The sequence below is a fragment of the Corapipo altera genome, unplaced genomic scaffold (assembly GCF_003945725.1).
Source record: "Corapipo altera isolate COAL_440 unplaced genomic scaffold, ASM394572v1 104b, whole genome shotgun sequence".
Taxonomy (NCBI): domain Eukaryota; kingdom Metazoa; phylum Chordata; class Aves; order Passeriformes; family Pipridae; genus Corapipo; species Corapipo altera.
The window spans coordinates 402,710-416,443 of record NW_020885023.1 but is presented as its reverse complement, the minus strand read 5'-3'; the positions used below and the strand labels follow the sequence as shown (position 1 = coordinate 416,443).

Genomic DNA, 13,734 nt, shown 5'->3' with positions numbered 1-13,734 from the left:
CCCCTTCCACCCGTGCCAGCTCCCCCTTCCACCCGTGCCAGCTCCCCTCCACTGCACGGCATCGTGTCCCAGCGGCGAAACGCAGGTGGAAAAGCAATTAGATTTAAATCTTCTTTCTTCTTTCTACCTCACCTTTCTCTTTTCTCTACTTAGATGCTCCTCAGTGTTGTAACTAATACGATTTGTGTTCAGCACGGTGTGAAACAAGAATGATTTATGTGTCTGTCCACACTACATGCTCCCAATGCCATCGCAGCCCCCTGAAAGGGCACTGCCAGAGCAGCCTGACAATAGCATTCTGGCACTACATGTAATTCTTTGTACACCCTGTCCACATGATCACTGCTACTCCTAGCTCTCACAGTGCCTGTGTGCTTTCCTTACACTGTGCTGGGCTCTGCTTAGGGAGGAAATGGGACCTCTGACCAGCTCCAGCCCTCGCTGCCATGCACCAGCCATGCCACTTCCACAAACCAACCTGCAGATTTCAATGATGTTGCAGCTCAGAGTGACTTGTGTCTTATCTAAACCAAATAGGGGCTCAACCCCTGTGTTTCACTACCAACAGCTAATGCATAGGCTCTGGCCATAGGGCAACTGAGCAGACCTGAGACTCAAGCATGGTCAGGAGCCCAGCACATGGAAGGCTGCAGTGACTTGGGTGCCAAAGTCCTACTGAAAGTCAGGTTTTCCTGGTGGCTCTGAGTGCAGCTCTGTCAGCACAGCTCCTGCAGCTCTGCACCAGCAGTGCCCTTCATTAATTCCTAATGCTGCCCCAAGTACATCCCATGTCCTCCCTGGCTTGGCAGCCCCCGTGAGCCAGGGCACAGAGCACAGCTCCCTCCCTTCCTTGCACATATAACAAGAAGCCAAATGAAATAATGAAAGAAACTCATTTTAATGCCACAGAGGGAATTGTTTTATTGCTAAAGCAGCAAATAGAACTAATTGAATCCACTGGAAGAAAAAAAAAGGAGTGAAGGAATGGAAAGGGTAGGTGTGGAACACAGACAGAAAGGGCGAGCTGGAGCCTGAATATTCATGGACCTGGAAACTGCAAATCCTTGAATGCAAAATATCTTCATAACTGATCATACTGCCAATGGCGATGCACATGCAGCTCAGAGAGAGGCTCGGAATGTTTGCATTTATAAGATTTTTTTTTTAAGTAATATTATGGAAAAAATTCTCCGGTTTGTAAAGCTGCTTTGCACCTCCCTGGTAAAAGAGAAAATTCTGGGAGTGGGCATCAGGACCAGTGCAGGTTTCCACTAGCACTGAGCGCAGGACAGGCAGCAGCAGACACTCCTGGGACATTCTGGTGCCCCCAGGGTGGGCAGGCAGCTGCCTGCTGCACATCCCTGCCGCAGGCTGAGCACAGTCCTGCTTGGCCAGGTTGCTGAGCTGGGGCATTTCACCCCAAATCACCTCCCATTTCACACACCACCAGTTACACCTGCCACAAGCTTTTAAACTCGCTGTTTTCAGTGAACCTTAGTTTTCAGTGGCAACATATATATTAATGTCGGGGGGAGAGCATTTTAATTAAGCCATGTTCTTCATTATAATACAAAGTCATCCAGCAAGGAACACCAAGGATATAAATCCCATTAATGAAGGAGGAGATGCGTATCCTGCACTGTATGCTCCAGCACAAAGGCACCAGTACGAAATGACTCTCACATGAAGTGCAAGAGAGAGAAAGCTGGATTAGAAATGCAGTTTATACTGCCAAGGGCCACACAACCTTCATCCGGCACCACTGCACCACAGGCCCCCCAGTCTGCATCCTGGAGACACCCAATTCCCCTCCCCTACCTCAATCTACTCCTCCTCCCCCCTCAGAGAGAGCTGAAGGCACAACACAGCTGCCTGGGTGTGCCAGTGGGGGCACATACAGTACCCAGGCCCCTCTTGGTCCCCGACACCCACACCTGGAGGACAGAGCCACAGGTGAAAGCCCTGAAATCCACCTCTCTGCAGAACCCTTTGTCCCTCCCTATGCCAGCATCCCAAATCCTCACCCTCTGGGCACAGCAAAGAGCTTTAGGCTCCCCTCTGCCTGCAACATGCTCCAAGCATTAGAAAAAGTTAACACGGGTCACAGGGTGGGGAGCTGTGCTGGGCAGCACCAAACTGGGGCACCCCGGGGAAGGGACCCCAAACTGGGCAGCAGGAGATGCCCCTGCCGTGGTGCCGCAGGACCCTCGCCAGCCAGAGCCCTGCTCCTGCATCATTGCTCCGCTGCAGCCAGCAGCTCTGAACTCACAGGCTAATAAACAAGCTCCTGGCCATGGGAAAGCACTTCACCATTGCCTACTGCAAAAAATGGCTGAGGAGTTCCTGATCGGGTTTTCCAAAGGAACCGGTCTGCGGCAGAGACACGGATCGTCTCCCGCAGAGACAACCACATCCCTATCCCAAGACGAGAGTGCTTCGGAATCTTACGTGGGAACAGAGTAATAATAAAACACCTTTCTGTAACTTTAGCAGCAGTGGCTCTAGTAGAAAAACCTGTAACGATCTAATAAGACATTTCCCCTGCTGCCACTCCAGCCTCATGAAATCCAGGATAGTTTGAGCCATAAATCCATCCCAGCTCTTCCTTTGTCATTAATTGTTAGGCTATTTGTATTACACATTTCACATGCCAAATCAACTCCAATTTCATGGTGGGCTAGACTGCAAAAATGTTTCTTTTAATCTTTTTTAATTCTAAAGTGGTACAAACTTTAATATTTTCTAATGAAGTGTATATTTTACTCACATCTAACAATATCTCTACAATTTAGGAGCAATAAAAGTCAAGCTCCCGTCTATACGATAAGCTTGCAGCTCTATTTCCAAAGTTCAATCAGTTAACCTTGGAGAGCAATAACTTCCCTACAATGAATAACGATGCAGAATAATATTTAGATAGAGATAAACCCTTTTTGCATAGGAAATTGCATTATGATTTGCTAGGTCTACAAAATTCTCAGCGAGATGCTTTAGTTTACCAAAGAAGTTGTTGCCTCAGGCATTTTTCCATAGTGCTTAGATTTTTTGGGGGAGTTTCTAGAGGATTTTGAGCTGAGTAAGGAGCCGTTATTGTTGGTAACACAGACGTGTGCAGCAGATCCAGTGGCACAGCTCCTGCACCCTTCTCCCGACAATGGCAGCACAGGATGAGCAGCCTGAGCAGCAGTTGCCCCAGTTCAGGGAGGCTGTGCAGCCCCGGGGTCTCTGCCCCTCCACACTGTGGCTGAGGGCTGCCCGATGGTGGCCCCAGGGGGGTTTGCCCTGCCAGCCCCAGCCCCCGGGAGGTGATGCACACAGTCAGGACAGCGCCTGCAGCACCTGCCCGGCTGCCCTGGATTTTGCTCATTTTGCCAGACACCCAATTTTTCAGAGGGAGCCATTAACAAGACCTGGAGCAGGAATGCTGCTGAGTGCCATCCCTTTGCTGCGGGCCCCAGGCAGGTGCAATGCCCTCCTGCCTGCGGTGCAGCTCAGCACCAGCACTGCCCACAGTGCTGACATCCTCCCTCACACCATGGAAGTGCCATCCCTGCTGCACTGTTCAGTGCCCCAGAGCCCCTCCAGTTCACACCTGGCTCTGGATTTGCCTTTCTGTGTGATGTGAACAGCTCATGTAGAGGAGGCAGAGCCCTTTCCTAGGGTACCCAGCGCCCTTTCCTGAGGTACCACTGTCTTTCCATGTATCCCTCAGCTCTGCAGGCACCCCGTGCCATTGAGCACAGGCAGTGGTTGGTAATTTGGGATTAACAGGGTTCAAATAAAGAGCCCTGAAATGAGCTCAGAGGTCCAAGTGCTGACAATGCAGGGGACCAGCAGTTGGATCAATGCTGGTGCTCTCTGGGGGAAAGACCAAGGAGGGATGAACCAAAGGCCACTTAAAAACCTCCAGCAGCAACAACTTCATGATTCATGGTCTGCCATTGGCATTTCTTGAGTCAGCACTTTGGATGGAAAAGGGTTGGTTTGTTCTTGAACAAGCAGGACCAGAGCCGAGTAATTGACAGTTGTCACCTGCACACATGACACAGCCCCTTCCACCCAGGGCTGAGCCAGGAGGTGACCTCTTCCTGCACGTCTGGGGCTCAGGGGTGGGCTGTGGACAGGAGGCAGCAGCTGATCCTCCCAGGGTGCAGGGGCACCTGCAGGAGCCCCAAAGCCTCTGGGGTTGGTGCATTCCCGTGTTGGCATCACACAGGTCAGGTGGGTTTGTCTCCTCCCTGGGTGGGTACAGCAGCTCCAGGTGTTGGCTGCTGAATCCAACCACAGTTCAACACCTGCTCCTGACACTGATGTTGGCTTCCTATGAGCATCCTCACAGCTCAGCTTAATTTTATGAGTGTCCATCAAGAACAAATACAGAAAGGGTAGAGCTGAGGCTGAAATAAAGTTATTTGCAGATGTGGATGAACACTAATAGAAAGTATAGAATATCACTGAATCCATCTTAATGCAAGATGAAAGGAAATACACTCTGAAACAAAGAAGAGCTGCGGATTTGGGCTGCCCCAGCAGATCCAAAATAACTACTGCTAATAAAGGAGGGGGCCAACTCCAGTCCAGTCCGACTCTGGAGGGAATGGAAATCAGATTTTAGCTTGAAATGTGTTACAGCAATCTCTATAATACAAAATAAAGTCTGGCAGATGGAGCTATTTTTATCCAAAGCCAGTTCTGTTCAGTAGGTCGGTGGCTATAACCAATGTCCCTTTACTGTTTTGTCTTCCTCCAGGTCCCCCTACCTCAGTTTCTCCAGGCACTGATGAGATTGGAGCAGACAGCTGCCAGTATATTTTGGGAGGATCCTATTTAGCTATAAAAATCAATTGTGAATTTTGCATCCACCCTCAGCATTTGGCCTGTTTATATTGCCAAATATATTCTTTAAAGAAGTACTGTACTTCACAGGAGAGCTTGTCAAGGTAAATACCTTCATTTACATAAAATGTGACTAGCAAATGAAATGTTAAAGCCATAAAGAGCAAGTTTATGATCCATCGTTGATGCCTGGATGTATAATATGACAAGGGGGGAAATACTGCGCCTTGCAACACTTACTAAATTGGTGTGTTGACTCTGGGGATGGAAATGGGAGATTTGAAAAAAACAGGTTGGAAGGGTTTTAGAGGGGTTTTTTTGGTATTTTTCTTCTTTTTCTTAAGTATGAATCCTTTCCTCAGCCTTCAATATTTGGCTTTTAAACATTCTCCTTCAGCTTGGAAACAGCAGCTACCTAAATAACAAAGGGGGGAAGCGGTGCCCACATGCCATCACATGTGGAGCAGGGTCTTGGCAGCAGCTTGGCCGTGTCCAGGGAGGGGAGCTGCTCCTGGCAGGATCAAGGCACAATCCTGCCTGGCTGCTCCCCCCCATGCACCTTTGATCTAAACAGGAATTTCTCACTGTGACTGAAAAGACTCTTATAATTTAGGGGTTTCCTTTAAACTTTTTCAAACATAGGGGAAACCAATTTAAAGCACCTCCAACTCTAAATAATACCTTTAATAAGTGGATCAAAAGGCTGAAATGAAATGCTGCCCACATGCACACAACAGGGAAATTACAATATCCACACTGGATGCTCTGGAAAGTTTGATCATGCAGGTTCCTCACCTGGACTCCGTTTGAACGTTTCAGCCATTCATTCATGCTCATACTCTCATACCCTTTGCAATTCATTGAAACCACTTCAAGGAAAAATCATTTGAAAGAAATTACCTCTGTGTATCACACCCCGAGCAGTGAGAAATGTCCCACATGAGCCGCTCCAGCCCCCAAAGCAATAAAATTTCTGCTGAAGTGCATGAAATAACGACTCAGGGAAAAGGAGTCCCCATGACAACAAGAGGTAAGAGAAACCCATGAAAAGCAAAAGACTGACCTTTGTCGATACGAGGTGTCACCAATTTGTGTTGGGATTTTGACTTTGAAAATCAAAAGCCTTCACCCATAACTCTCTTTAGAACCTGTTGGTCCTTCCTTGCCAGTCTGGACTCCACATGGAGCAGAGTGAGCCTTGCTGAAGCAGGGAGCATATGCAGGGGTCAGGCGCATCATTCGAACCCGTGAATGTGACCACCCGACTCTTCCCCTTTTGCTTCTCCAAGGGGTTGTTTTTACCCAGGTCTATTCTCAGGTTTTCTCTAACTCTACATATGTGAACAGTACTGCACTCACACAGAATGTGAAGCTCACAAACTTTGCCATCACAAATAACACTTAAACCGTTATCAGCAAAGCACCGGAGTGTTTACTCAGTGGGTTATTGAACAAAATCCTAGAGAAAAGGTGTTCCTGAGACTACAGTGCAACTGCTAGATGATTTCAGGGCTGGTGACATGCCAGTTCCCTACATGCTCCAAGGGATGCTCCAACAGTCACTGGAAGAGGCATCCCCACGGTGCACGGCTGTTGTGATGAGCCCTGTGTCCGTAACCCTCCCAAGGGAGCTTTGGGGCTGCTCCCGTTCACAGGCTCCCTGCACACGCTGGGGTCAGAGCATAAGCAGGGCAGGGCCCAGCTGGGCAGGGTGGTGGGATGGGGCCCTGGTCACCCCCCCTCCACTCTGCTGAGGGAGTGGGGCCAGATACCTCCCTGCCAGGCCTGAGTGGGGCCGGTGCCCAGGGGCTGCCAAGGGGCATAGCACATCCCACGCTGCGTCCCCTTCCTGCTCCCACCCTTCTTTTGCACTTTGTGCCCACAGTCACCTTTCAGACGGAGGCAGAAGCGGCAACCAGCCCTGCAGGAGCAGGTGCTCCAGAACCCTCCCGCCAGCGTGCTGGCCCTGGCACTTCTCTTACTCTCTTTGCAGGAAGAGCCCGTGCAGTGCACAGGGGCTGCGGGTGCTGAGAGCAGCTGCCCTTCCCATGGCTACAACTGAGCAGCCTGTGGATAACCATCATCAGGTGATAAAACACTGCAAAGAGACCCAATTCATTCCTGCAACCCATCCCTTCAGCTGAAACAGAACAGAAAGGAGGGAGACAACTGCTGCCCAGGAAGGGTGCACGGGGAGTTCCTCAAGTTTAGAACACAGGGCAGGGGCAGAGCTAGGAGACTTCCAGCTCTGGTGTGCAGAGGATTCACTCCAATAGCTCCAGGTGCAGAAAAAAATCCACACCTGATGCTGAAGTGGCCTCTCTCCAGTCCCCAGATGGGTGAAACGTGGAGCCAACCAGCAAAGCACCTGACCCCTACTTGCAGTCCCCTGCCCAGAGCCAACCCAGGCACGGGTGGGGAGGTTGGTGCTGCATGCATGTACTTGCTCTGCATGGAAGACTTGAGCTAGAAAAAGCAGGATTGAACCCAGACTAAAGACATTGGAAAGGTGAAGGAGACAAGGTGTTAAAAGAGGTGTTACACGGAAATACTCGTACAGTCCTCAGCCCAGGATAAACACAATGCACTGGATCCACAGAGGAGGCAGCTGAGTCACCACATTTCAGCAAAAGCCAACTCACAGCAGGGCCCAGGAACAAAATCAATACACTTTCCCTAAGTTACCTGAAGTGTGGCAGGTACAACACTCTGGGAAGGCCTTTTGCTGAGAAACACAGCAGTTCCCAGGCTCTGCAGCAGTGCCCGTGGGCAGCAGCAGACCCCAGTCCATCCGCCCGCTGTCGGTGTTCCCGCTGTGCTGCCAGCACAGGCTCACAGCACTGGTGGAAGCTGTTTGATTTCCTGAATGCCCTGAGCCGATCAGAATGTCACAGGCAACACAGCAACACAATTACAGCTCACAGCAAGGTGACGCTGTGTGGGACCAGGCTGAAACAGCCCCAAGCTGTTGTGGCCCAACAGCTGTTAGGGGATGCTGCAGGGGGGTCCCAGCACACAGACACAGCCAGCACCATTACTGTCAGCAGCCACGGAGGAAAGAGCCTGGTGCTCCAAGGTTGGATCATCCCTGTGCATGCAGGAACAGACCTACTGGCCCAGACTCCAGGTCAGCAGAGGAAGGGAGGCGAGATGGCCCTGTGGGGAACAGGGCCCATGGCAGTGATAACCATGCACAACAACTGCTTCCCCCATACGGACAAGTCAAATGCACAAGTCGCAGGGATGTGACTGGGAGCACCATCTCTGTGGACACGGTCAACAGCTCCTTGGAACCGAAGAGCTCCCTGTCATGGCATTATTTGTATGAGAGCGACAGCTCGCCAAATAACACACAGGTCTAACTGCTTGGGAGAATGCCCTGAAAAACCCAGACAGCCAGTGCAAATAGCATTAGACACGCAAACCTATCGTGGTGACTGCTCCTGAAGCAGGGCCGCTCCATGCACACAGCTAATGCAAGAGCACAGCACCAGAGCCCCAGGACAGAGAGAGGAACACAATCTAATCACAGACAAGGCTGCAGAGCCTCGCTGTGAGGGTTCCATCAAGGAGAAAGCAAGAAGTAAAGCAATGTGTGTGTATACGAAGAATTCAACTCTTCTAGTCAGTGAACTTTAAAACTCCTCAATTTCAGCTCTCCACCATCAGGTGTTCTCTTCGCATCACGGAGATCATACTTGTCTTAAAAATGCAGGTTTGTTTTAAAAATACTGATACAAATCCCCAGTTTTTCTGCTAAAGGCAAGATGTGGAGATAGCCTTGAAAGCACGAAGGGACCGAACTGAGCCTTCTCCCTGTGCTGAGCCTGCAGGCAGCTGTGAATGGTGGACTGGGACCACTTGGGCTGTTCCACTCAGCTCAGAGGGTCTCTGGGGTGCAGAAGTGCTGAGGTCTCTTGTGCTGGTGATTTGCAGAAGGACCCAACTAAAGCCCCCCCATGCTGGTGCTTGGAGGTCCCACGGCCACCCTCAGTGTTTCTCCCCCAACACTGCCAGACCAGTCACCAGCAGTATGTGAGCATCCTGAGGTGTCAGCATCTGCACAGGTGATCCCATCTCACCACTGACAGTACTGGCACAGGGCAGCGTGGCCACTGAGCAGTGCCAACAGGATTGCCACCCCTTCTTCTCCAGTCACACAAAGCCACTGGGACCACACTGACTCCAGGGCTCCTCTGCAGACCCCTGCCCAGCCCCCTGGTACTCAGCCTCCACAACACCAAACCCAGACCTCCAGCACCACAAAGGGACAACCTGTCCAGGTGTCAGACACTGCAAGCAGCTTGTAGTTCCCATGATCCACAACATCCTTTCATGCTTGTGCACCCTTGATCCACACGCAGGCAGGAAACTCGGTCTGTCTATGCTGGTAACAAGCATTTGTGGATGTAACCTCAATTCCCTGGGCTCAGAGGCTTCCCTGTCATTCTACTGTCCTTGTTGTGCTCTCAGAAAGGCTCCCAGTGCTTTTCCAAATGCAGGATGGCTTGGGGCAGAGCTCACGGCATGGGATATGCCCACTGAGGCATGAGCATCATGCTGGAGAGAGCAAACTCCTGAAGTCCAGCCTGGTCACTGGGGCTATGCAGGGGGTCACCCTGTGGCTGGGCACATGAGGGACCAGGGGAACACTCAGACACTGGCTAAAAATCAGCAGCAGCTCCCGCAGGGAAAGACAGCATATCCTGCAGGTTAGAAGGAAGGAGTGGGTAAAAGAGAACAATTTCCAAGGGAACAGCAGAGCCCTGCTCCTTGCCACAGCAGGACCGAGCTCTGGTATATATAAGGAATGAAGTCGAAGTTCATCACTGAAGATAATATTTAGTGCCAGAAATCAGTGTCCTGTGCTTAAGAAAGAGAGATGAAGATATGCAAGTGGCACACACACCACAGAGAGGTGTGATCACACTGCTAACAAAAGGAAAGGTTTAAAGTCTCTTCCTACTCCCCTTCAGCACTATTTGAGGGCAGTCAGGTACATTCTGCATTGGGGGAAAAAGGCAAGTGAAGGAATTTATCAATGAAAGTTAAAGTACAAGGGGGGACTGGGTGCCATTAAGGAAAGCTGTACGTTGGAAGTTGTCCTTTGGACAGTCCACCATTAGGATGGACATAATCACAAATTGCAACCACACAAACAATTCTGGTAGCATAACAATAACTAACCAAAACGAGTCTCAGTTCAGTTTGCACCAGTACATGTGTGCAAAGACCTACATTTGCGATCGCCACCCGAACTCTGGCTGCTGAGCTACAGCCATTGCAGACAGCAGCCAAACCTTCAGCTTTCCCTACAAGTTACCAGGCAGTGTGGAGCTGCCATCCTGACAAGCCACCCTGCCCCAGCAGCATGGAGCCGGCATCCCCACCGTGCCACCCTGACCTACAGTGTTTGCAGCAACTCCAGCTTCTGAGACTGTCCTCACTGAGACCCTGGACCAGAGACCCACAGTGCTTAGGGCTGACCAATCTCAAGGTGGCAAAGACACAGATAACGTGGTATGGGGCAAGCACAGAGAAATGGCAGTGTCCTGGTGCCAACTCCTTTTTACAGGTGGAGAAGCCAAGGCAGGGAAAGTGCTTCCCTTCCCTTCTGCTCTGCCAGGCTAGGAGATGCTCTTGGGACTGAACTACAAAGCAAGGAACCCCAAGGTCTGCCGTTCCTCTATTTCGCTACATAAGAAAAAGCCTGACAGCATTAAAAGCTCAAAGTGTATAATGCATCTAAAGAAGTGCTATATGCAATATATAAACAAGTGATAGAAGTCACTGTAAGGAGATGCTGGTATAAGCACTTCAATAGTTGCTTCTTTGCTTAAAGAACACTGACATTTCTGTGCATAGGAAAAATCTCCAATTGCTCTACCTGGGACACAGCTGCGAGCCGTCAGCTTCCCTGGCGCACTCAATCAGGTAATCTCAGAGAAGGTCAGGAAGAAACAGCTGCTGGCTTGGGCAGTGATCTTCCCCCACTCTGTCTTTGTTTTGTGTTTGTATGGCACCAAGCTGGTCCATGACAGCAGCCCAGCACTGGCACAGCATCAGGGGAGCTGTGAGTGCCGCTGAGGTGTGAACCACCAGCACTGTCCTGCCCCTGCAAGGCTGAACATCCTTGGAAGGAGGGGGTAGAAGCGCATGTTTGGGTTGAGCAGGTGTAAAGATGGCTGTAGGTCGGGCAGCCAGGGCATATCCTCAGGGCCACAATGGCAAAGGAGCAGCAATATCATTTCTTTATCTCATGCCCAGAGCACCCCACCAGCCTCCTCTGCCCAGACCCTCTCACGCCAGCTCTGACACAACCTGCTCTTCTCCAACCTCTTCCCCAGTGCAGCACAGCTCCAGGGCTAGGAATGAGCTGCACAAACCAGAGAGCTGATGCAGGGATAGAAAATACCAAACTGCACTCTGCAAATGAAAACCTGTGTATGCCTCTTACTCCATGAGAGAAGTTACACACACTCACTAGCCCTTTTCTTGTAGCACGACTTTAAAGATGAAAAAGCAGCTGCTCACCATATTCAGTGCTTGATCTTCTTCTTCCTGTTTTGAATAAAACCAAACCTTTTTATATGCCGCTTTCTATCCTCTTCTACCAAGTTTCTAAACTCATATTTCAAGATAAGCCTTTCTTGCACAAAAATTCAGTACAATAAAATACTGCGTCTGAAATTATATTTATAAACACAACAAGCACAGTCAGTCCTTTATTCCTTCCCCCCATTGGTGCAGCACACTGAAAACACTGTCATGGACAACTGCACTTTCTCAGTGCTGATGTCCACTTTCTCAGAATCCCTACAGAAAATCTCACAGAACCAAGTGGATGCCACACCAAGCATTATCAAGACTTTGCTTCCACAATTGCCACAGAAAACTGCTTGGAGCTCCTCACATTTAAATGCCCCTGACATGAAGACCGTGTACTCCATTGCAATAAAGAGTGACCAGATAATCCAGGTAGTAACTAACGTCCTGTCTCGCATTATTTTTTCCTTCATTTTCAGAGCAGCTAAGCACTGCCGTACTAAGAACAACAAAAAGTTCAGCAGCTCACCCACAGACCACTTCTTATCAAGAACCAGTACCGGTTGCTTGGAACCGTGAACCACAGAGCTACTGGGAATTTGCAAGTTCCACTGATGTGCTGTATTCTTCTCAGAGATTTTTAGAGAGAAGCACTGAGCTATCACAATCCACTGATTTGCTAAACTGCCGAGGCACTTAACGCTTCCTTACTGCAGTCCAGTGTTTTCTAATAACAAGGACTTTCAGCATAAAATTCCCTTAAAACGTTAGTCAACATCAGATAGCAATATTTAGAGACTTCTTCACTAACAGAATTAGATATTGTCAACGGAAAAAACTTCCCGATGTAGAACTTGTTGAACAAAGAGTAAACCTCATTTGTTCAGCGAAGCCTGCGCTCGCATAAAAACAGCATCCTTCTTCCCTTCAGCCCAGTAGCACCTGGAACAACTTACAATCTTGTTTATTTCAGTAACTATTAATTACCGACCTATTTAGGCGTTTTACACCAAGTGCAGCTGAATTGCTACAGTCTGCTCAAGCAACTCTGAGTAACAGAGCAGGATGTTTTTACACATTTTCTGCCTTCCCACCAGAACAACGCATTTTCAGTCACCACCGCTGCCAGGTGCGGCCCCCGGCGATCTCCCGCCTGCCCCGCGCTCGGCTCCGGGGCTCCGCACCCGCCGCGTCCCGCAGACCCACGCGGGGGTCCCGGGACTTGCGCCTTCGCCCCGGGTCCCACCGCCCAGCCACGTACAGGGGCCGTTCGGGTCGGAAACCAGGACCCCCCACCCCACGGCCCTCGGAGACCCCCGGGGCCACACAGGAGGCTCCCCCCGCCCCGCACGGGCGCACATTCCTCCCCCCAGCCGTGGGTCGCGCCCGCAGCCCCCCGCCCTTACCTGTACCACTCCAGCCCCTTCTCGTAGTTCCTGTCGAAGAAGTGGGGCTCGGTGCCCACGGCCCGCACGTCGGGGTGTGCCCGGATGGCTTCCAGCAGCGCCCGCGTCCCCCCCTTCTTCACCCCGATGATGAGGGCTTGCGGCAGCCGCTTCTCCCCGTAGTCCGGCGTGGTGCTGCTGCCGCCGCCGCGGCTGCCCGGGCTGCCGGCCCGGCTCAGCTCCTCGTCCGTGGTGCTCGACTCCTGCGGGTCCCTCTCGAAGGCTCCGCTCTGCGCCGTGATCACCTCCCCGGGGGCCAGCGGCGTCCGCAGCCAGGCGCCCGCCGCCCCTTCCCGGCTGCCGTTGGAGGCCCGCGGCGGAGCGGCGGAGGGGGCCGGGTCGCCGGGGCTGCCCGGCGGGTTTGCGGGGGAGCGCGGGGCCGCCGTGCCGGGGAGCCCGGCGGGGGAACGCGGGGCCCCAGGGGCGGCCGTGCCGGGAAGGGCGGCGGGGGAACGCGGGGCCGCCGTGCCGGGAAGGACGGCGGGGGAGCGCAGGGCGGCCGGACCGGTGCCCCCCATCAGGCTGTAGCACAGGTAGGTGAGGCAGAGGGAGAGGCTGCACATGCAGAGGAGCTTCCGCGCCGGCGGCCCCTTAGAGCCGCGCCCGCCCGGCACCCCCGGCTGGGCGGGGGGGGGACATGGCTGCTCCCCGCTCCTCGCCCCGGGCACCGGGCGCACATGGTGTCAGTCGCCGCCCGGCCGCCCCAGCCGCATGGGGCGCCGCTGCCCGCCCGCCCCGCCGCCGCCGGTGGGGGGGGGCCCCGCATGGCACGGTCGCCGCCGGCCCCCGCCGGGCACCGGGGCTCCTGGGCTCCGCGCTGCCGCGCTCCGGTGCTGCCGGCTCCGCACTGTTGCCGCCCGAGTTCCTGCCGCGAAACTTTGAGCCGGGTGGGAGGCGGGAGCGCGTT

General features: G+C 52.3%; 1 protein-coding gene across 1 annotated transcript in view; it reads right to left on the bottom strand.

Annotated features, from left to right (window-relative positions):
* Positions 1 to 13,507, bottom strand: part of LOC113959158 (heparan sulfate glucosamine 3-O-sulfotransferase 4-like) — a gene marked incomplete at its 5' end in the record, with an annotated part of 52,776 nt that extends 39,269 nt beyond the window's left edge. The window contains one exon of the mRNA XM_027667991.1: positions 12,789 to 13,507. Within this exon, the coding sequence (XP_027523792.1) occupies positions 12,789 to 13,507 (719 nt within the window). The remainder of the gene's footprint in view (positions 1 to 12,788) is intronic.
* Positions 13,508 to 13,734: the final 227 nt, after the last annotated feature.